Source organism: Curcuma longa, chromosome 7, assembly GCF_044706935.1.
Source record: "Curcuma longa cultivar G26 ecotype Majalengka, Jawa Barat chromosome 7, ITB_CL_G26_1.1, whole genome shotgun sequence".
NCBI classification, from domain to species: Eukaryota; Viridiplantae; Streptophyta; class Magnoliopsida; order Zingiberales; family Zingiberaceae; genus Curcuma; species Curcuma longa.
The window spans coordinates 2,193,650-2,219,122 of NC_133867.1; the positions used below are offsets into that span (position 1 = coordinate 2,193,650).

General features: G+C 35.3%; 1 protein-coding gene across 1 annotated transcript; it reads right to left on the reverse strand.

Annotated features, from left to right (window-relative positions):
• Positions 1-2,135: 2,135 nt before the first annotated feature.
• Positions 2,136-24,234, reverse strand: LOC141831598 (putative methyltransferase PMT11). The gene is made up of 9 exons (XM_074718991.1): positions 23,437-24,234; positions 13,540-13,689; positions 13,171-13,441; positions 12,849-12,959; positions 5,241-5,400; positions 4,371-4,628; positions 3,276-3,398; positions 2,686-2,763; positions 2,136-2,547 (listed from the first exon to the last, which is right to left on the reverse strand). Exons 1-9 carry the CDS (start codon positions 24,124-24,126, stop codon positions 2,346-2,348), a joined length of 2,043 nt encoding a protein of 680 aa, XP_074575092.1. The 5' UTR covers positions 24,127-24,234; the 3' UTR covers positions 2,136-2,345.
• Positions 24,235-25,473: the final 1,239 nt, after the last annotated feature.

A 25,473-nucleotide genomic window follows, 5' to 3' on the forward strand; every position in this document is an offset into this window, starting at 1 on the left:
AACATTGACCATATGTGATTCTTATTTCAGAATGTTTATTTATATAGATAGCTAGGATTCTGATATACATCCCAACAATAGTTTGATCATGTCAATATACTATCAGTGTTTAGGAGCTCATTGAGTCACACATTACCTATGATTCTTCTAGCACTAGATGCATGTAACTGAGAATGTTAGTACAATCATATCCTAAACCCATGATGAGAAGCATCGAGGTGGCAACTTTAACAAGAGTTGCAAGAGGTGAAGTATGTAGGTAAACAAGTAAAGGATAGCGCAAGGATCGAGTCAAAGGATTTGGTGAATCTAAATGATTAAGGACCAAAAATGAGATGGCCACTTAGACAAAGTGAAGCTAAAGCAAGTTTGAAGTAGTCAAAAGAAGGCAAACTACATGGATGAAAAGTGAAGAATGGAAGGGTTGAATGAGTCAAAGGCTCGACGTATCTAAGGGACTAACCACTTTATGGAAGTTGGTCTTGTGGGCGAAGTAAAGTTACAAAGATAAACTTATAAGTGAGCTATGAGAGTTAAGTAATTTCTATTTTGGATTTCAAATAAAGATGATCTCAATTGATTGGTATACCAAGACAACTAAAAAGTAAAGTTTAGTTTGATTGTGAATATAATATATTTGTTAGAAGTTGAGTTGATTGGAAAGTCAACTGAATCTCTCTGAACATAGCCAAAAACAAGATGACTGATAAGAGAGAGCTATAATTGTTGGATTAAAGTGGCTTAATCAACAAAAATAAGAGTGAGTCAATTGGAGGAGTCGTACAAAGTTGTCAATTGGTATCATGGTGAGCCGAATAGGAATGACCAAACAAAAAAGTTGAGTGAATCTTTGAATTTGTCCTTGGATCTGCTTCTTTCTTTTGAGTATTCTCCTCTCCTTATCCATTTGAGCTTCAAATTCCTTTTTCATGGCAATGCAACTCTCCAAATACAATTACATGAAATACTTTATCATTGACTTCCAAAATAAGAAGTTTGTCTCATTATAAGATGGTAGAATGGAGATGTCAGATCCAAGTCCCATATAGGCATCATTGTCAAGGAATGGAGTGTTTTGTAGCAGTCAATATTTTTCTTTCTTCTCTAACCTTCTTTTGGTTGGGTTGGCAGTGAGTCCTAATATCATTGCTAGATAATATCAAAGTATTTTCTTCGAACTTGTGACTCTTTCAGTGGTGAATCCTCTCAAGGCATCCAAACTTTGATACCATTATGGCATTGATGTAACAACTAAAAGATGTGGAGGTTTACCTCTTCACAAATGGTCGTGGGATCGATCATGTGGGACCGCTCATAAAACAGAAGAAAAGATTAGCGTTAGCTCTAAAGTGGATATACAATAAAAGCAATGTTAAGACATCGATTTTACATGATTCAGATCTTGATTGCTATTTCACAACCTATGACATATCAGGAGAGTCATCCCATAATTTTCCACTATCTTAATCTTTTCTAGAAGAGGAGAAACTTCTTATAACACTTCGCTACAATGAAATAATAAAATAATTAAAACAAACCACATGACTAAGATAATTAGCAAACTTAAACATAGAGCACTTTCTTAATCTTTTCCTAAGTTTTACCAGTCCACTAGCATTGAGAAACTCTCTTTATTATTTTATTTATAACCTTCAAATTATCTTCAAATAGTCAACAATTATAGTTTTTAAATTATCTTCAAATAGTCAACAAACTAGTATTATTCTATGCAAGCCCAATCAATTATTTTCTTGATCATGTACACTTGTACCATCAATCAACTCAATTAGATTGATCAGCAATCTTACGATCAATAGCCTATGCAATGGACTCCATTCCAAATAAAAATATTTTATTTGCAAATAGATCATCCTAAGTTGACTTATCACTTCAATTGATTGAGATAACCTATAGTTAAATTTTATCCAAACCCCAAAAAGTGCATATTGGATTTTGAAATAAAATAAGAACTCGGAAGGCTTTTGGACGTTAAACTGTAAACATTCTAAATGTTACCTTCTACTTAAGATAATCAGTACTCAAAGAATTCCAAGAGCTTTGATTAAGATTGAAAAGATTAAACTCTCAAAATTCTGGAGAGATAAGGATATATAGTTGTAAGTTAAATCCCATGGCGGACCATACTTGTTAGAATTTGTAAAAATCTCATTGATTACATCAAGGTGTTATGCTTAGAGGTTGTAAACCTCAATTTATAAAAGGTTACCCACATTATATCAATATTTAGAAAATATTGTTTCCTATAGTAGTAGGATCGACCAAAACAATTGAATATAAAACATGCGCTCTTGAAGATCTAATTTCCAACAAATAGAGTAAAGGTTCTAGGAGAATGGCTTCTCGCACATCAATATCCTCCTGCTAGCATATGGACCTTCTGGAGTGTCACGCAGCTGAGTCTTCCAGCTCATGGCCTGTGTGATGTCCGAAATCTCTCCCATGATATCTGTTGAATCACGAATATATACATGCCCACCTGGCCGGAGGATCCGATCCATCTCCAATAAAATGACTGAAATATTGCACCTGAAAATATGGGGGGAAAATCATCCATAGCCTACTGCTTAGTCTCACTGCAAACTTGATATCTTGAAAACAAATTACAAATTGAATGATTTCAATTTCATTTTTATTCACAGATACTGGCAGTGATTCTGTAGATACCTCTTCTGCTCCATAGAGAATAGATCAGATGCGTGCAAAAGGTCATAAGTTCTTGGATATGTGTCAAATGGTTCACACCTGAAGACAAAAATTGATTAATATAGTAAAATAAAAAAAGATTCCAGAAAAAGTTGACCACGTGGAAATGTTTTTATGGCAGCAATCATCCGATGACTTGATATTATTAGAAAGTATTGCAAGAGAAGTAGCTGAACTTAGGAAGTGTTGCCTCTGAACACAAAAAGACCCTTCAACATTACATCGCAAGAAGAAAGTAATATCATTCAAGTCAAAATTTCTAAGTGTAACAGGAGTAAAGATATACCGCCACTATGTCAGTGAGCTATAGGGGAGTTTGATAAGTTGCTATGTTGTTTTCAGTAAAACTAAAGACTGAGAATATGCAGATGCTGAAGAAAATAAAATGCGTAACCATCAACATCAATTGAAATGGCAAGGAAGAAAAGCCTATGAATATATTAAGAGCAAAACAGGCAGGTGAAATTTGTGGAAGACAGTAACTTCAATGAAAGGTCTAAACTGATTAGAGTAGCAACAACCAGGATTTGCCAAAAATGCATCAAGCATACCAGTCATGGGTCACTCCTATAAGGCCACGATCATAAATCACCGGCAATGTATTTGGCTCACTGATTGGGACTACATTCATTACCCAACAATCAATCTTTTGATTGATTAGTGCAGCCGCATACCTGCAACAAAATTGTGATAATTATTATCCTGCATAGCACCAGAATAAAACAGAATTACAGGGAGCATGTAAAAATCCTACTAGTAAACTTCATAAGCATAAAGAGGAAGATTAGTGTGCAGATAAAGAATTTGAAGGATAATTGGTGTTAAAATGTTTCGTCGATACAAGATAGAGTGTCTTTAAACTTCAACAATGGCACTCTACACTCATTGACCTTATAGATGTTCTCACTTTTATACCCCATGATAAGTGTGAAAACAGAAGTATAAACACGCTGGTTCTGATATCACTGACCACAGGCATGCAAGAAAGCATGTACATAAGCAAATGTAAAAACATTATCAAGCCCCAGAAACAAAAAGATATCAAGCCCCAGAAACAAGTAGGAAGTTATGGTTAATTAGTGTGCGTTACAATTATATATCAACAATTAGTGATTGTTCGGAAAGACATTGAGATGAATGGATTTTGATCATTTTTATTATTTATATATAAGAAATAGGAGAGAACTATTTCAGTTTGTCATAGCAACATCATGATCTTAAAGTCGAACAAGTTAATCCACCCAGCTGCCCCCCCCCCCCCCCCCCAAACACACACAGGCGCACCCCAGCCCCTTTTCACATCCCTCCCTGTTTTCTTTTTTCAAATGCATTACCCTTTAAAAATTATTGTAATTTACCCACAGCCCCCTAAGCTTGTAATCCTTGTGTCCACCACTCACTCTCAGCTATCAGATGCACTATAGCTAACATTGAATTTTAATTGTATCATGAATTAGAAAAGTAATATAAAATTTGAGTTCCAAATAGTACATCAGACATGAGTTTGATTGACATGATCAGTGCCTCCCTTGAGATCAATGATAGCTAACACCACAAAAAATGCCTCTTCAACAAAATCAAGCTTTTCTTTTAATATAGAAAATTAGTTCAATGCAAATTACTGAATGGATAAAAGAAATACTCACCCTCCAAATCCAGCTCTCATATCCATTATATTTCGTAATTTCCATTGTTTCCAACGAAAAATACGAACATGACCCTCCACAATTTCATTCCAGTACTGAGACTCTGCCTCAAAAATATCATTTCTTGCTATATAAGCATCCATGTCAACTTCTTGGAGCCTTTGTGGAGGCTCATGAAGCCTAGCAGGCCAAGAAGAAACATTTGCTCCATATCCATTCTCAGGAAGGCGAGTAATGCATGCTTTTAGGCTAACATGCCTGCAAGAAACATGGAGTAACTTGAGGTATTAAAGAAACATACAGCATGTAGCACACTTTAAAAACATTGGAAATGACTAGCATATAGAATTATCCCTATAAGATATTCATGGACTTCCAAAAGTACACAACTTTAAGAGGCTGCTTGTTGTTGAAAAGATAAGCGCAAATGGGGAAAACAGAAAGCTTCACTTCATTCGAGATTTTCATTCTAAAGCAAAAATAATCCAATAAACATTTTTTTTAAATAAAGGTTCTTGAATGCAGGATCAAAAGGAAACAAAAGAGGGAGAGCAGTCTATCTCAGAATACAAAAATCCAAACAACCATAACATTGATGTCTAGCATGCACATGACCAATGGAGATCATTTCTGATCATTTGAATACTAGCTAATGGTACCAGCATCCAATGGTGCTTAACAAGGATTTTCCACCAGCATGTTAAAGAAGTCAAGGATAGGTGTAAGGAATAGTGCTGACATCTATTAGTTAAGACTTGAGAAACCTAAGTTGAGAATGTAAAACAACAGAGTTCACAGTAACTACTAACTATTCATTTTTGATCATCCTATTCCTAAGAAGCAATTTTAATAGAAAGTTCTTGAAGATACCAAACTTTGTTCGGCTGATCATCTGAATCGCAAAGATAAGGCTGGACTTCAGAGTTGCGACTCATGTAGCACGAGTTATTGAAAGGCTTCTGCCATATTGCTATGTAGCCCTCCTTCTTCACAAGTTGCCAACAAAGACGAGACGTAAGGTCCTCCATATCTGTAAAGTTTCATAAGTGTCAAATTTCCAATTCAGAAGGAAAATTTCATTTCCCCCCCCCCCCCCCCCCTAAAGGTTATATCTTCTTTTCAAAATGGACTCCAGAATTTAAAAACTCATCAATATACCACTGAGAGTTTTCAAACTATTGTCATTTCACCCCTGATCATTAAATACAGTTGTTCACCTAATAGAATAACATGTGTCATGTCTCTTCTCCTACAACTAAATTAAGGATGTTAATGGTTCTGGGATGACATCACAGGAGTTCTAAAACACTAGAAATCTTAATGATTTTGAAACTCTGAGAGGTATTTTGAAAAACAAGATAAATTCTAGCGGATTAAATGAAAATTTTCAATTTAGAATGCAAAAGAAAATGTGTAAATAACTGATAAGCACATTTTGGAAACCAAAAAAAGAGTATGCAAGCAAATCAAGTAAACTCTTAAAAAACAATTATTCATTACACTTATAATAGGTCTATTCAACAAATCACTACTCCAAGGATCTACTTGTAAATATGACATGCTAAGAGTAAAATGCAATTTCACATTAATTAATAACACAAATAAAAGGGGCTATCTAGGGTAATACCTTAATTTTTTTTCCTGTAACATGATATAAGAACCTCATAATATTTATTGTTGATCTCCATAGCACAAGCAAGTCAATCTCAAGTTTCAATCCCTATCCATCTCCATCATGAGCAATCTACAACTCCCCTCCCACACACAATCCTTTTGTTATTGTGACCTCGTGCTCTCTTCCTCACAAGGTCATCTAGATTCATGAATTGCCATAGAGAAGCCCCAGAGACAAGGTTGAGTTGGCTATTGCAGAGTAAATATTGCTGAAATATGTATCAGAAAATATGTATCATGAATTGCAATGGTTCAATATAGCCATGCAGGAATGGACTGATGATCAATTGCTTCCTCTACTATGGCAGCATATCAATACCAACCTCATGAGCATATTCTTCTTCTCCTGCTATATGACAAGCATAAACTAGAAATTTAGACACGTGATATCTATCGAGACATGATTGAAAATCTCTTTCAATTGTGGCAATCAAACATTGATGGCACACATATTGACCAATTCTAAGACATCACTATTGATCAGCAAGGTATCTTCCAAAGTACATCGAACATTAAGGATATGCAAGATCTCATCAACAAGCTCTTCATTATTATATTTCTTAACACAATCCTATTTTTGGATTTTGGGAGGCACCTTCATTCCACCTTTGTCGGATGTTTACATACTGATGTTGAGTGCCTCTACCACATACAAGATCTCTTCCACAAGCTCCCCATTGTTATATTTCTTCATGCAATTAATCTTATTTTGGATTTTGGGAGGCACCTTCATTCCACCTTTATTGAATGTTTAGATATTGATGTTGAGGGCCTTTACATCTTTACCATGCTACGAATCTTTTTTGGCTACCAAGTTGTCAACCAGAGGGACTCGTCTTTTTTGGCTACCAAGTTGTCAACCAGAGGGACTCGTGGTGGTGGTGGTGGAGGTGGCGATAGAGGTGAGTGAGGTTGTGGTAGTGTAAACAAGCAACTAAACTAGGTGATTAGGCATTAAGGATGAGTTCAGCAGTATACAAAGTATTGGAAACCACCACTATTTTTTAATAAATTAATTTCTTCCCTAATTGTGACTTTGTAACACAAAAGGAGAGAAGGGGTATGTTTCCCCTCCTTGATGTCCAAACACTTCCCTAGATACCAACTAGGGAAGATCCTAGAATGCACAAATACACTGGTTGTTCTAGTGGATATAATACTACTCCATCCATGGGTATCCACCAAGTTATTCTCTACACACTGCCCATTAGCATACTCAGACGTAATTACTCACATTATGAAAATTTAAACATATTTTGGAAAATTTACTCTCCATCCATGGGTATCCAAGTGGTATTCATTTCTACACACTGCCCATTAGCATAATCAGACATAATTACTCAGGATGGTCCACTTGCTCCCATTTCTATCATTAGCTTAACTAACACACTTCCTATTGAGTCTGCCTATCTTCTTCGGCTCTAAACTGCGATAGATGCTTCCTCTCAGTTGGATATCTTATATCTTCAGAATATCTCTATAGCACTTGTTCATGTTCTATTATGCCTTTTACCAAGATCTTTGACTAAAGTGGCAAGTGTCTTTATATGTCTGGTACAATGCACTCATTCTCGAGTATCATCCATTCATTCTCAATGTTTACTGTTCTACATCGCTCAATTCACCTACCAATTCCTGTTTTAAATTAGAAGGTATTGAGGTGTATAGTTTCATCCTTATCACTTTCCTTTATTATCTTATTTGTGTTTGATTTCCCTTTGAATATATTAGACAGTAAGCTTAACCTTTAACCTTTAACTTGCTCCATAACCTTTGAAAATGCAATATAAGATAGGAAATGAGAAATTAGAAATGTAGAGCAATACCTTCTAATTTAAGAGCAATACCTGTTTTAACTTACTATCTTATATTGCATTTTCACCTAACTATCTTCCCTTAATTTTTCTTTTGTTTCACAATTTTTTCTAAGATTGTTCGGATGCGCTTGCGCATCCACAATGAAGAAAACCTAGGGTCAAGGAAACGTGTTTTGCATTCTAACGCCTACCTGAGATATAGATTCATCCCATTTCATCAATGGCTAAGACTCTCACCCTCGGAGATCTGGATGCTTCTTCCTCTACTATGACCTAAAAGTTGAGTCTTCTGGCTGCTCTAGTATCAATGGACTCTCTTCCTCCTCACTTTCAGATGATGATGCGCATGGTCTTGTCTCCCATCTCGGTTGTTGAGCACCTATTAACTTCAGAGTTGTCCTTCTCTTAGATCAATGGGTGCAACTCCTAGGGCTTTGCCTTCTTTTGTGTAGATGAAGGGATTTTGTGGAGTTTGATCAACTTGCTCCACAATTCATGTTCGCTTTTGTACTCACCTATCTTGCACAATATATTTTCATGCAAAATATTTATTTTTAGTAATTTCATTACCTTGTTGTTCACCTCAAAACAAGTTGCTCCTTTGTCCAATTTTCCTTGCTTAAGATTCTTCGTTTCTTATCCTTAGGAGCTTCAAAGCTTTTCCTCAAGGTGAACCAATCATGAAGAAAATCTCCATCATTGATCTTCAATGGTTGAAGTTTCCCAATTTGAATAAGTGGTAGAACTCCGATATCATAGCCGAATCCATCTCCAAACTCCATCGGATTTGGTGGATCTCCCTTTAGAGTTGTTGCTCAAGGCAATTAAGCCTCTTCGGAGCCATGTGCGTGATTAGAGGGGGTGGATAGGCATGTGCATTTTTCTTTTTGTTCGTTCATTCAATTTTTCTTTTCTATAAAATATTGATATGCAGTGGAAATATAGAAAGATAAACAAACACAAAACCAATTACAAACCCAACAAAAAGTGGTTTGGAATCCTCGATTCCTATTTCATGATATATGATGTGGGTCAACCTTAGTAAATTGCTATCTTTTCTCTTTTCTAGACACCTCTCAGAGGTGGAGAAAATGAAAAATATAAGCCAATATAAGTCCCTATTCTTTAGGGCTAATACAAGAAAACAAAAATATAAACCAATATAATTAAATGATAATAATACAAAAATTAAATTCAGAAATGAATGGCTCCTTATCGTTGTAGATCATTGTAAATTTACTCGAGTAGGCCCTAAATGTAGCAGCACTCTTCTTGGAACTAAACACAAGCAATTGGTGACAATTTCTATGATATTGGCTCATATAAAGCTTTCTTCCTATTGTACTCGACTATAATCAATTTTTTTAGTCGACTAACTACATCAACTAAAATGACTTCTTAGTCAACTTGATTCAATCATGTACATCACCTCATCTGGATCTTACTTGTTCTTCTGTTGATTGAGTTTTAGTCGACTAGAATGTCACTTTAGTTGATTAGACTAGATAAAATTCAAGATCAAATCTTTTGTTGCAACCGCATCATCCAATGATGTAGCTTTTAGCCGACTAGAATGTCATTTTTAGTCAACTAACCATGTTAGTCAATTATAATGTTATTTCTAATAAACTAGAACTCATATTCTTAACAAAATATATTTAATTTTCACACTATGACACTCAAACCAGTAACCACAAGTGACCATAAGGTTAAGAGCCTTGTATTCTACCAATTGATTGCTCAAATTCAATTTTCAAACATATAGTTCAATCAATTTTGCCACAGACCAACTTGGCTAGTTAAAAACTTGGACTAGCCAGGACTTTAACCTTGCCTAATGACTCAACCTACTAAGACTTCTCGAGCCAAGAGACTCTCTGTCTCAAGGACTTTCATCGCCAAGGCTTTTACTTGTCCATCCTCACTACAAGGATTTTTACTTACCAATCTCACTACTAGGAATTCCACTTGTCTAACCTCACCACCAGGACTTTCACTGCCCATCCTCACTAACAGAACTTTCACTTGCCCAGAGTTCAAGGTTACAAGGCTTCCACACTATCTAGAATTCACTGTGTCTGCCTAGAGTTCACTCTTCTAAAACTGCCACAGTTATCAAATATTTGCTCACCTTTGACTTGCCTAGACTTTCTCGCACATGTCTAACCTTGGGTCAACTTAACCTGTCAGGAATTCCTATCAACCAAGTGTCTCCGGGACTTCAACACCACTTAACTTATTGCTTAAACATCAAAGATCTTATTCATGGTCAACCTTTGACCAGGTTAGTCAACAAGGATCAAGGGATGATTGCACCTACAAATTCCATACACCAGTCAACTGGCTCCCCCAATTTCGACCACATCTATGATTGAGTCTGCTTAAGTTGTCATCCACCGTCGTCTCTTGTACACACGTCACTCCACTCATATCCCTCATAGAATTTCTCCAAGCCTTGAAGTCTTCTCATGGCAAGATATTCGTCCATTGGATACAACTACTCCTCAACTCTTTATGTCATCCTTCACACCTTTGCTTACGTAGTTCACCTCCTTAACTTTATATGTTTTGATGCTCCTCGTCTTACAATCCCTCAAATGCTAGCACCATCTTTTTCTAATCTCCACGGACCTCGTTCTTTGTCCCTTGGATGTCCACGTCATCTTTCTCTAATCTCCAAGGACCTTGAGTCATCCAGTCAACAAACACCTATATATATAATAAATCCTATGCAACTTAATACACAAGTAGATTATGCAACAAATCTAGTTTAAACCCTTTTGCCCAACTCATTAAAACACTTAGCTGCATTACTACAATAGGAGACAAAAGCTACGACAATTTTACTTTTTTAATGATTAGCAATCCATTTAAATTAGCTCTAAGAAATCACGATATAAAGAAAGTTTCAAACACATGACAAACTCCCCCTTCACCAAAGCTCCCCTTGAGTTAAGAATTCTCAACAAAAATGCTACCTATAGAGAGTAAAGACTAACTTAACCCCTTATACTTTGGAGAAACCTATTAATCTATAGTACCACTTGGGGGTATTGATTCTCTTGGTCATATGTCTGCTCATACACAACCATCACTAGAGAAAACCCTAAAACACTTGGGGAGTGGCTCCTCTAACTTCAACCATATCTATAGTCAAGTCCGCCTAAGCTGTCATCTACCCGTCCCTTATATAGAAGCCACTCCACTTACATCCCCCAAAGGGTTTTTCAAAATCTTAAGGTCTTCTCACGTTGAGTTGCTCGTCCCTTGAATATATCAAGCCCTTGGCTTTTCATGCCTTCACTTAAGTTGTTCGCCTCCATGGCTTTGTTGTGTTCTGATGCTCCTTATCTTGTCATCAACAAATGTCTACACCATCCTTCTCCGATTTATGTACTTCGAGCCATCAAGACATCAACCACCTTGGGCACACCATGTCAATTTACATACATGATAGTAGTCGTACAATTTCTCAGGCAAATCAAATAAAGCAACAAACCTAACTTAAACCTTTTACCCAACTCATCAAAATAACTATAAATTCAAAAAGGGACGAAAGTTCCAACAGATATATTATATATTAAATATTAAATTATTCAATTAATACCTTAAATTATTGAATTAACAAATAATTGATCAATACATTAATTATTATATATTATATGGTATTTATAATAAATTTGTTATACATTAATTATTATATATTATATGGCATTTATAATAAATTTGTTATATACTTATAGTATATATTATATAACATCAAATTGTAAAATTGCAAGTTCTCCTCGAAGATGCTCCACAACTCTTTGGCGATGTGAAAGTTCTCACCCTGATTATAGAATCAACAACTATCGCTCATTACAACAATAGAAATCACGATGTCAACAACGTAGTTCTGACCAGATTTGTTTTGTCACCACTTCAATTCATTGTTGCTTCAATAATCCAATTCTTCCACATTGTTGCCTTGATTGGATGTTGGTAGTATCTATTTTTCCTTCGATTTACAAATCTTTGACTTATACTCCCCTTCCCATAATTAACATTAAAAACTAAATATGATCCCTTCTATTGCATTGTGTGTCAATTGAGGGTGCATGATTGACCAAGAGAATAGCCCATAGTCCAAGAGGTATAGGTGGCACACGATCATTTACCCCATGTCGATGAGTCTTGTGTGCTAGTGCAAGGTCGAAACAAAATTTTTCAACCATGGCAATGGCACATCTCTGCATTTGATTCCATGCTCACCTCTACATGTACTTGCTAGAATTAAAGTTAGGATTGGCAAATATTTAGCGACATATCAATTTATCCTAAATCAACCTAATTTTACTAAATTTTTAACTAATTCATCCTATCAAATCTCAGTTTGACTCAATTTTAAATATTTTAATTTATTTTCTAGTGGAATCTAACTTAAATCTGGCCTTTTTAAAACCTCTAGTTATCAAACTTATCAATCTTCATGAGATAATTAATTTCTCAAGAAATATTGAACTGGGCTATGTTGATATCAATCTGAACTTGAGTGATATGCCTCTATATCAACTATTGACAATCATATTTATGGTAGATTATATACATAGAACACACTCTATACCCTGAGTATTGATATTTTCGCAAATTTTTATAATATTTCAACAGTAAAGTTATGTTTAGTGAGGGATGGGTGAGTATCAACAGAAGATTACTCTTAAATACAAAAGGTAAGATTTTTAATGTATTAAGGTAGATCTCAAAATTTGCTGGATGTATAACTGCAGTAAAAGTTGAATGTTCAATATAAGTATGAAGGTGAATTTTGACAGTACATGTTCTCCTTCAACTGTGATAAGCTTCAAACTGCTATTTCAATAAGCTAAAGTGACAGAATTTTTACAGAAATAAACAGAATAGGGAAGCATGGTAATAACTTAATATTTGCTGCCAGTGAATTTTGATATGGAAAAAAAAATTGACATTCAACTATAGTATTAGGACATACCTTTCCATGCCTCTTGTTGGGCTTCCTCATGCTTATAAACAGGTTGTGCTGCCCAAACAAAGTAACCACCAGCTCTGAGCAATCGGTTGACCTCAAGAAGCAGTATCCCATCTTAACCATTTGTGAACAAACTGATTAGTACATCAGTATAATTGAAACAGAAAAGCTATGAAGAATTCGTTCGAGCATTACACAACTATAATTCGTGACTTTCAGAAATAGCATAATTACTAAAAAAAACTTGACAAGACATTACTGGATAGATTCTTCATCATGGAAAATAAAATTCAGGTATGTCCCAATAAACTGCAGAACTACTTACCATCACGGGTCCAGTTTATTCTGCATCTTGAACAATGAATTAGATCAAATGCCTGGCCTGGATATGGCAAGCGCTGAGTTGCAAAAGCTGCTACCATTGCAGGTACTCCACGTTCAAGAGCAAACTGAATCTGATTTTCATGGACATCTTTTGGCGCTATTGACATGGTGATCACGCTCCGTGAAAGTAGAAAAGCACCAAAGCTAGCCACACCACATCCAACATCAAGAGCAACTCTTGTACGAGTACCAAATGCAATTTCTGGAACCATCTAAAGTTTGTCAAAGAAATAAGTGCACTGTATTTGTAGATAAGAAATAAACAGAGAGGATAAATTTAACCATACATAGGATGATGAAATATTATTACCTGGGAAATCTGATCTAGGTACTCATTTGCTCCATGGATAAATTGAGTCCCACCACCTGGAAATTTGAACTTATCTTTCTCCCTAGATATCCAATTTTGTCCTCCTTTATCTTCAACCAGCCGTGTGTGGGGCACATTGCTAAACCATACCTGAGATGGTGCAAATTTTCAGGAAAATATCAGAAGCATAACAAAACAGCCAATGTTGGTCTTAAGTCCGAAAACTTCAGAAGAATGGACCTTAGCAGTATTTGATATAAGGCCAGATCACCTATCACTGCCATGATAAATCCTAATCTTCCTAGTACCTTGATATGTAAATAATAGGGCTAGGAGTAAGGATCCATCACATCAACACTCAAAAGTAATGCAATATAACAATTTTTCTCCCTTTGGTAAGTTCATGTGGTTAAAGAAGTTAATCATGATTAAATTAGGTTAGCAACTTGAAATAAACTTACTTTTGGCGTGTTAACTTTAGGAAAAGGTATTCATTTTTTTTAAAGAATCACTTACATATTACCTGTAGAACTCGTGAGAAAACCCTAATTTAAGGTACCAAGGTGTAACTAAACTAGGAATTTGAAGGCATGGCCTAGGCCTTGGAGGATGGTCATTTGAATCAGTATGAGTCCAAACCAATCTGGCCTAGATTGAGCTACAGCGGGCCACACACCACCTAAGTCAATCTTGGACTTGACACATTACAAGAACAAGTGCATGCCTGATTGGTTGAAACTGACAAACCAAATAAAAATCAATTTATTTAAAATTTTAAGAAATTTTTAAAATATAAATTAAAAAATAATATAAAATAGCAATTATAAAGAAAAGTTTAAATTTATTAAAAATATAAAATTGGAATAAAAAATTATAAAGTATATATATGTTAGTTTATGAGACACTGAGAAATGAAAATGAAATTATGAGCTTGAGTTACGAATGAGATTCTATTTGCATGAGGGGCAAGAAGTGAGTTTAAACAATTTATATGGTAATGATCATAATTCCATTCAAATTTTATTTTTTTTAAATCTTGTAGGGGTATTTAAGTCATTTGGCTCCATTTAAAAGGGGGAAAATAGAGGAAACTAGTCAAGGTCTATGTTGTTCCGAACCAAAACTATATTCAAGTCTAAATTGACCACTACATATGAGAAAATTAATAGCTTGTATGGCCTAATTTGTCCATGCCTGACCTATTTAGGGAAAGGCCATGCCGTGCACAATCTAATTTGTGTCAAGTCAAGCATGAGCTAAGCAGAGCCATTGCCACCTCTAAACCCAGTGCACCTATTACCTAATAACTCTATTACTCTTAATACTCTCAAACTAGAGCATAGATAATGTCTAAATTTAGATTGATACATAAACTAGAGTAGACGTGACCACCAAAATAAAAAAATAAAACAAAACCTCAATTAACCAAAGATCTAAAAAATAATTGGAACATATAGTTGGTAGTCCCTTCAGCCTCAAATAACATCAACAAAGAGAGAGAAGAGAGTGAGAACGGAATAAGAATGGAGAAAATGGATTATGGGTTTCTTCTTAAAGGTACATATACATAACAATACACAATAGATTGAGAGAAAAGGAAGGCACTCAAAGGTTCTAAAAGAACATAACAAAGATTAATCCATTGTTATAAGTAAAAAAAAGAACATAAGGCTTTGTTTCACAAAAAAATAGTTTTAGGAAAATATTTATTAAATTTTTAAATGCCTATATTTTCAAAAAAAAATATCTGTTATTTTGTTCTTTCCAAAGGAAGTAATTTTTGAATATCTATATTCTTCATTTATCAAAAGAAAAAGTTGCATTGACCATGATTTTCTAAGAACATTGATTAGGTCTTCATTAGAGATAAAAGAACACAGCTCCACTAGATATTGGAGGTAGCAAAATGACAAATAGCTATTTTCTCTTTTCAATTCTTCATTAGCTAAAGCCATGCAAATGCAACACATGACTACAAAGATTCAGTTTTCAAAGGATGATAAGAAATTAAGAGAAGAGGAAGTGGTGTGAGAATAAGTCAAAAGAAACAAAGGAGTAACTTTATCAAAGCTATGGATTTATAGCAGCAGGGAGATACGATCAATGGAATTTGGTGATTAACAATGAAAACCCATCTAGAGCTATCTAATTGGAAGGTTGATCAAAAGGAGCCCAATTTGGTGCCAAATTCCAAAAGAAAATTCTATTAGAGGTTGGAGGAAAATTAGGAATGCCAAGCACTAAAGAAGAGATCCATTACTTAGAATCTAAGCTAGAAATTCTACAAGGGTTTGCATGGAGGAAGGAAGAGTCCATCCAATCCAAAGTGTTAGGGCTGGTGTGTATAGATAATAGATAACTAGAGTGGGTGAATAGCAATTTCCCTACAAATATAAATTTATCTACTCTTGCTAATGAGTTAGCAAGATCATACAATACAATTAGCAACAACAAAAATAAACATAAGCAAGTTTACATACTAGAGTAGTGGCACAAGCATGTAATGTGGTTTAGAACCTCATTCTTCCTCCACGGCCTATGACTCGTTGATAAGTCACTCCTAAACGTTTACCTTCTCCTTCACGGATAACCTTTAGAGATGGAGAAACCTTTTACAACATGAACCACAATGAGAGCTTTAGAGGAACGCTAAAAAGTATAAGAGAACAAAGGTTAAAAGGATTTTACAATCACTAGTTTGCCTGCTTCAATCGTCCCCTTTGCTCCCCTTTATATAACCTTCAAACACTTCAAGCTTCAAATTAGTTGTTTGGTTGATCTATCGTCAATCAATCGACGAGAACCACCATCTAACGGTTACTTGAATGGACTAGATTCCACCATCAATAGATTGCTCTACTATAGCCCTTAAGTTTCTTGAATTATCCAACCGTTGTAGTACAACTCTATCATATCAAGCTCCTTTTGGCTTTCCAACTATAGCATTAGTCAACTGAAATTTATCATTAGTCAACTATCAAATTAACTAGCCTTAACAACAGAAATATTCTATTCATTGGATGATTACTATAAGTCGACTAAAGATTTAACTCAGCTCACCAATGAATTACAATCATGTCCAATCGACTAGAGCCCCAACTATGATCATCTTAATGATCAAATATTGTATGAACTGAGATCTACCCTCTTCTAAGTATACATGTCTCCCAACTCTTATACTAGAGCTTATATTCTGTAGCTTGATTTCGCCACCAAGGTTGACTACCACTAGACTACTTGTCCGTTAAATGCACCAAGCCCTCAACTCACTCTATGTACCATCGATCGCACTCCACCTACATAGTTCACCTTCTTCTTCCAACTACTATTATGCTGCATCCTTGTCTTATGGTCCGTTAGATGTCTTATAATATCCTTCTCCGATCTCCAACAGACCTTAAGCTACTAAGCCAACCAACTTGGTTGCAATCATGCTCCATGAGCTACTCCAACACCACCTGAATATTCTCGTCCTACGATTTCTTGGATACCTCATACAAGTTTCTTTGAACTTTATTGGACCTATAAGTCATGCATGTGCCCTTGGCCACACCAAGTCGTCATCAACTCTCAACATCGTCAAGTTACACGTTCTCCAAGATCTAAATGTTTACTGCACACATATCAAATACAAATACAAGGCCTAATTTAAACTATTTGCGCATATATCAAAATTTAAGGTTGAATTCGACCACTTAGAGCACAATTGCATCAACATATAGGCCAACAAGGAGTTAAGAAACTACTTGCTACAGCGGTCATGCTCCAAGGTTTCATCTTGATGTGATATCCACAATTTCTGTGGAAGCAAAACATCCTTGGCCTAAACTTGTCAATGAGGTTGGTGAGACACATGGTTGTCAAAATCAATCATTACTGATAGAGATTACCCAAGTTGAATGGGTATCTAAAAAATTTATTGATCTTTCTCGAGGAATCAATCGTCTCACAAATTTAAAAAAAAAAGAAATTAAAAAATACATTAAAATGGAAGTAAAAAATGGTATAGGTCAAAATATTGTCAAGCTAAATTAATTTTGACAAACTTGGCCAATCTACCAATTCTTTCGAATCTTAGCTTGACAACTATTCTTACAAGAGAGGGAGACAACTTTAATTACTCTTGTAAGTTCTATCTTAAATTCCTCACCTACTCATCCACTATAATTTCTTGCAAGATTAACAAAATAACTTTATTGTTACGCAATTTGTCACAAAGTAGTCAAAGTACCTCATCCATATCTTCTTCATCTAGTGTCAATCAAGAGATGAGACTATTGATTGAGAGAGAATATAATACCTCTCTCAATCAATACTACGTCAAAACCACTTTTCAACAACAACCAAGCTTTTATTTCACTAAGTGGGGTCGCCTCAAAACCCTTTCTCAACTAAACTTAATAGTATGGAAGATTAAATAATAGTTTATTATAGTAAATATCTGATATTACTTAATTACTTTATATTGATGGATTCATACATAACATGTGCTTATATTTTACGTTGGCTAGCAACTAATACAACCCTCCTTTATCCGGGCTTAGAATCAACCATGGTGGAGTTTACTTCTATTTGTATATAAACAAAGGAAAAATACAAAATTGTGTGAATTATAGAGGCATTGAGCTAATGAGTCATACTATGAAATTTTAAAAAAGTTGATAGAAAATATTAAGTTACATAGTGCATGTTGTTTGCATATGACATTATTTTGGTCGATGAGACATGTGAAAAAGTAAATACTAAGGTCAAATCTTAGTAGGAAATACTAGAAGTAAAAAAAGATTTAAAGTTTAGTAGAGTAAAGATAAAATATATGAAATTTAAGTTTAATAGTAGTAAACACGGTAAGACAATTATTAACCTAGGATATGACAAGTTGCCTGTAACTTAAATGGAGGGGTTGATAAAGATATTTTTCATAGAATACAAATAGGAAGGTTAAAATGGAGAAGAGTGTCAAGTGTTCTTTGTGGTCGTAAAGTACCTCTAAATCTTGATGGTTAGACCTTCTATATTATATCGAATTTAATATTGGGTTATAAATCCAACACAATAGTAGAAGATAAGAGTTGCAGAGATTAAAATGTTAAGGTAGATGTGCAAATATATGAGGATAGATGTGGTAAAAAATGAAAATATCAAAAAAAAAAGTTGGGATTACATCTATTGAAGAAAAACTCTAAAAGAAACGTTTAAGATGATACAAACATGTGCTTAGGTTATTAATAAATGCTCTAGTTAAATGATGTGAGATCATGTTGAATGTGCACATTAATCGAGGATGAGAGAGATCAAACAAGGTTTTAATTAGCAATAATAAAACATGATAAAAGTTATTTAAATATAGATGAAGATATACTAGGGGTCGAGCCCAATGGTATAGGAGGATCCATATAGCCGAGTCCACTTAGGATAAAGGCTTTCTATTAATGTAATACAAGAAATAAATATTTGTATATTTTTAATTATTGATTCTATATTAATACAATATAATGTATTAGCTAATAATCTAACAGAAATGCACTTAATTTTTCTATAATTATATTTTATCAAATAGCAACAATGATAATTTGATATTACGAACCTAAAAATACAAGAACATAATGTCACTGTTACTAGAGTCAATCTAATTATCCAATTCTACTTTCATTAGTTTTATAATGTTACTAATGTTAACATTTCATAAGGCATAATATAGATCCTTATTATGATTAAAAGTCATTTTGTTCTTGCTTATATCAAATTGATTAATTTTTTTCTATTTCTATTAATGTTTCCAATTTCATTAATATAATTGATTCAATATAGCCAATACTTAAATTTTTTACCATCTAACACCAATACCAATTTTGTAACCATGGGGTGGCCTATACACAATGTATACAGTGAATAATAAGCAACAAGTGACTTTGTGGATGTGTTGCATGTTCGCACATGATGACACTAATCACTATCACATGTGGATGTATTTGGTTACAAACACAATAAGGCCTTAGCCTCATTTTAAATAAGCAAAAGGTATCATTGTAGTTGGAATGAGACAAGAAACTACCTTGTCGTGAATATGGAGTGTCACTCAAGAAGGCATGAGTGGAGGATGGGGCGAGGTCATAGAGATTTATGGCATCAACCTTGTAGGAACGGAGCATCAACAAGTGACCAAGATAACTCACATGCTTATTGTAAAGGCATACAGTATGAGATATTAAATGTAATGTTATAGCATTAGTTGGTTTAAGAAAATGAGATACTAAATGTACTGCTTATGCCCATTAGAAAAATTGAATTATTAAGTCATGAATAAATGTTTGGCAACACAATTACTAATAGGTTACTTACAATTTATCTATGAGCGAAAATCATGCACTTGAACGAGATATAAATGGGCATACAAGAAGAGACATAGGAGAATACAAAGATGTACATGGATGTTTTATGTTTTGGATAGAAAATGAAGATAGATTTGGAGAATATATGAAAAAAGGTATAATTTTAAATCACAGCAACTTATGATCATATAATTGTTCATCGAGTAGTGTCAATTGGCATTGGTGAAATTTTTTATTCCACATGCCGACTAACATGTGAGAAGCTACAAAATCCTCAATGCAACAAGTGGAACCTAATGTTTGCCTTCACAACAAGTGGAAGCTCTGATTGAATAAATTGTCGCATCGAGCACCTAATCAAGAACTCATATGAGAAACTCTAAGTTATTCCTTTGAAGGATTGCAAGAAGCTCTGCATTCACTCCTCTATGCTAGAAGTCACGACACAAGAAGCTCCGCGTTGGCTCCTCTACGTTGAACTCTCCTCTATGCTTAAATCCTAGTTTACTCCTCCAACATTGACTCGTGTGTCACAACTCACGTTTCTCTGACCCCATGTCATGTTTTGCAACACATTTTCTCCAACGTGGATAAGACACAAGTTTCCTCATCTCCTTGTCTTCTTCTTCTTCTTTTTTCCCCTCATATAGGAGTAATTGATACTATTTGTCGGCATAGATCAAAATAGCACAAAACAGTTTTGTTCCAACTGGAACCATATCACCAATTCATAATAAGATTTTAAAGCTTATGATTGTTTATACTTATTTCAAGGAGTAAGATATATAACTTATAAGAGATGAAAAAAATTTCTTTACTACGGAGGCATATTGGATTGTGTAAAAATTATAAAGTAATTTCAAGAAAATGCTAACTAATAAACATTGATAGATACAAGGTTTAGAAATGTACGAAGAAAAATATATGTTTCTAATTCTAGAAGAGCTAAATGATGAAATTTTGAAGACAACAACGTAACTTCCCATAGAGAGAATGAAAATGAGCTAAGAGTAAAGAATTTGCAAATTTTATATGGGGGCTTTGATGACAAATAAGATAAAAGATGTCACTTGTATTGAAGAACTTAACATGGTTGTTTAGTACATATAGAGTTACAAAAAAGGAGAGTTGGCAGGGGTATGAGGAAGTACAAAATGTATTTGTTTAAAGAAGATATATTATAAGAATGGGAAAATTATTATCAAATGGAAAAAAGTTGGATAGGTGCATAGTAGCTAAAATTGGACTGGATCAATCAGTCCGGCCAAAAAAATTCAGATTTAGATCTTGGTAAAGTTTGGTTATTTGAGCAGTTCAGATATGCAATTGAATCGGAGAAACAATCAATGGAGATTTTCAACAAACTAGAAAAATAAACCAGTTTCATAAAACTAATCAGGGTTTGCCTAGAAACACCTCTTAATAGCTTCTCCAGAGTGCATCTTCTTCAGTGTCTATCAACAGGTCATCTTCCTTGCTGACATCTTCTCTGATTGTCCTTTGGGCATTGGCTGCAAAATCATAGATGTCTAGATTCCTGCCTCAAATATCTGACTTCAAACACTAAGGTTTTACTTAATTTATATAAATTTGCATCGTCTGTCATACAATTATAAATTTTTTTTCTTTATGATTGTTAAATTGACAATGTATGTCATATAGATTTTATTTTTTATATTGAGATGTTACCGATAGAAGAATAGTTTAGTGTCTTATCTTGTGTTGCGATGATTATGCTTTTAATGAAGTTGTAAAATTTGTATGCTTTAGGTTATAATTTATATGTTACAACTTGTATAGGTGTTTTAAATTAATTTTCAAGTGACCTATGAAACATATGATTTTAACATTACACATCCGAGATTTTTTTATTACTATTCATATATTTATATTAATTGATTTTTTTTATTCTCAGCTTCTGGTTCCCTGTTAGCTTGACCCAATAGGTTTCTAGTTCAATATGCAATCCAACCAATTGACCCACTGATTCGACCGGTAACACAGAGTTTTCAGATTGGATTACCAGTCTAGTTTTCATAACTATATATACAATCTTGTTCTAGTTATAAAGGGATCAAATTGAAAAGTCATGTTATAACTTTTGGAAAGATGTTATGACCTCAATAAAAAAAATTCTCATATAATGTGTTAAGTCCTATAAATGTAGATTCATAAAGAGTCAATTGCAAATTCAAACCTTTCATAGTACTATTGGATGAATTCACTAATCACATTCTAAATAAATCACATTGGTGTATGTTATGCGTAGATGTCTAGAAGCTACTGTGCAAATAGATAAAATTCAAAGGTTGAATCATAGAGAGAAACTTAGAAAAGAAATTTTAAGAAAAAACTAAAACTAAATATATGAGATGTAATTTCAGCTATAAGAAAAGAAATGAAAGAAGAGCGATAAGATATGGGCATCAAGATATCTTAGATTTCTTAATAATAGCAAATAAATAATATATTGATAAAAGTGCCATTGATAGATAAAAAAATGAGTGTTTGAGAAGCTCTTCTAGAGTATTTTCTGATCATCATGTTTTCCTTAAGACTTGGAAACAAATGTATGAGATTATTAAAAAGGAACATTGAAAAATACTATTATCCTATAGCAATTAAATATAGCTCCAATAGACGATAAAATGAGAAAATATATTGAGATGCTACGTACACAACTCTTGTATACTTTCTAACTTGAAGAGTCTAATCAATTAGACCAAATGTGTGACAGATAGAGGAAGACCAAAGAAAATTTCAGTTTGTGTAATAAAAAAAAAAGTTAATTTAGTTTATTTGAATATTTTTGCTGATATAACCTTGCATATAATTCAGTGGAGTATAAGATCCATGTAGCATCAAATAGGGTTGGTGATAATGATGATAACATGAGTAGCATAAGTAAAAGACACTGTAAAACAAGAAAAACAGAAAATTAACGCACTAACTTTGACTCCTCTGCATTTGATCAAGAACTTGAATAAGGATATTATTGTGTAATAATTGAAACATTGTGGAGATTTATCACAAAATGCTCATATCACGAACAAATTTTACCAGTGAGAGTGTGAAAGTCAAGTATTCCAGATAACCCAAATTTATGTTGCTAAGAATGGTGGGTCCCCAAGATTACTCATCTATATTTATCATCAAGTGTTGTTTCTTGGACCTTGACACCCTTAGGATAACTGTTGTTATCAGGTCAGTTTGAAACTAAGGCCAGAACTTAGTCATTCATTTGTACTTTTCCCTTTTTAACAACCGTTGCTAATCTATAAGTATACTACATCACTTTGGCCGAAATCAACATTCAACTTTCTATTAAGGTCGAGCATAAGACATGGGTTGCAGATTTTGCTAGCATAAGAAATATAAATTCTGTAGATACAAAGAGTTCTTTCTTTCGAAATAGACAACAAGGTTGGACTTTTGGAACCGTTTTTAGATTCTTCAGATTGCTGCTTCAGTTATCATAAATATGAAGCAATAAAAAGACCTCACTTAAGCTGCATTACGCTAAACAAAGAGGGAGAAAAAAAAAAAAAGAAAGAAAGATTGGAACCTCGTCTCTGCTTTGGGGCCAGGGAATAGGTTTCTTGTAATCCTCTGGTGCCGGAACTAAGCAATCCAATCCCTTGCCCTCCTGCGGGCAATGCCGCTCGAATCTCTCCCCCCGTTCCGTCAACTTAAGCTCCCTAATGGCCTCCTCGTTGTCCATGCACGGTATGTACTCACTCATATTCTTCGGACAAGCCTTGAACTTGCCGATCTTCACCCTAATACTCGTATCCCCCTCTTTTCCTCCTTCCACGGCCGTGTCATTACCCCCAGCATTCCCCTCGTCCCACCCGTCCGTCGGATCCATCTCCCCCTCATCGAAATCTACCCTCATCGTGCCGTTTCCATCCACGATTCCGAACCCCTGCTTTGTCGGCGGCGGGGAGGTCAGATCCAGGGGCGGGGGCGACGCAGCAATCGGCGGCGTAGAGTCGAGAACAACGGAATTGGAGTCAAATGTGATTTTGGAGTTGGGGGACAGGGACACGGAGGGGGAGGGGGAGGGGGAGGAGAGGCCGCCAGCGTCTTCGCCGCCCCCTCCGCCGCGGGAGAAAAACATGAGCTGGGGCGAGACATTGTTCCAGTGCATGCCTAGGTAGAATGAGACGAGAGCAGTGAGGGAGAGGACGAAGATCTTGACGATGAGGTGGGACTGAAGGAGGTCGGCGCCGTAGGGAAGGAGAGATTTCGCCATGGTTGCTTGCTCGCAGGCCCCGCTTTAAGGCTCAAGGCTTTAAAGGCTCGTAGGGGAGGAGAGATGGGACTTGTAGAGATACGAGAGAGAGTGCGCTTGGTGAAGAAGAATTGCCTTTGCGGGGAAGAAAATAAAAATCATGTCTTCATTTATTTTCATCGGCGATTATATAGTCGACTAAAAAAAATATCCATATAAAATGTCCCATGTGTTGTATAAAAAATACGAGATGATCAAATCTTAGTTTTGATAATGACACAAGGTTCAAGTTAAGTGCGTTGCTGAACTGATATGTTGATCTAGTGTGCAGAGAGCACATGCAAGGTTCTAGTTAAGGCTAGGCAAAAGGCAAAAGGCAAAAGTTCTAGTTATAAGCTAGGTAAGGACAAGTCCTGATCTGGAGGACCAGACAAAAGACTTGGCAGGTTGAGTGCACTAGGTGCAAGTCCGTGCAGTGTCGGAGGACTGGAAAGCATGACTAAAGTCCAATCGGGTATGGTCAAAAGGACCAGAGGATTAGTGAAGTCTAGGCGGTCTGGAGGACTGGGGATCCTAGCAGTAAATTTCTAGGGGCCAAGGACAAAGCTGAGCAAAAAGTCCAATAAGTTTGGAGGACTTGATTGGCAAAGTTTGATAAATTTTCTTGAGAGGAGTGGGTCAGAACGCGTTCCCGAAGTGGAACTGTAGATGTCAGTCTAACCCAAGGTTTCACTAGAAACCTAAAGTTAAGACCAAGAAACAGTTCAGAGAACTGATTCTTCAATCTGTTTTTTCTATATTTGGAACTAACTTGTATTGCAGATTGGAGATGTGAAGTCTTTGACTCCGGACGACCTTAACCGAGGTTCGAGTCGACTAGACGATCGAGTCGATCGGAGTGTGGATTCCAAGCGACTTGGGATCAAATAAGCGTAGCGGAAGTCGAAGTCTATCAACACCCTCCACGTCAGATTGGACTCGACCTGAATGGTAGTTTCGATCGACCTGAAGGCCGAGTAAGCTGCAGAGAAGATGGATCGTGCGGTGATCTACGGGGGTCGACTTGAATGGTGTTTCAGTCGATCGAAAGGTGTTATAAAAAGACTTCAAGCAAAGGCTTCGAAACAACTCATTCAATACTTTCACAATCAAGTCTCGACGAGCCGACGGCGCCCTGAGCAAACAGAAGCATCCATCTAGCCGTTGTAATGTCGGAATCACGCCAGAATGAAGAACTTCGAAGCTCCAATGTTTTGGTAACGAGTTAATTTCTGTTTGAATTATTAATACGATAAAGTATTATTTTATCGTTAACTTTTGTATTCGTACAAGTTTCTTAGTGGATTGTCCTTACGAAAACGATCACAG

What these genes read in the sequence shown, in the direction of transcription:
- LOC141831598 (XM_074718991.1), bottom strand. Translation starts at nt 24,126, where the DNA reads ATGGCGAAATCTCTCCTTCCCTACGGCGCCGACCTCCTTCAGTCCCAC. An exon ending in GGCCCCAAAGCAGAGACGAG is followed by an intron (nt 13,690 to 23,436) that starts GTTCCAATCTTT and finishes GCACCATCTCAG; the next exon opens with GTATGGTTTAGCAATGTGCC. An exon ending in ATGAGAGCTGGATTTGGAGG is followed by an intron (nt 3,399 to 4,370) that starts GTGAGTATTTCT and finishes ATTTTGTTGCAG; the next exon opens with GTATGCGGCTGCACTAATCA.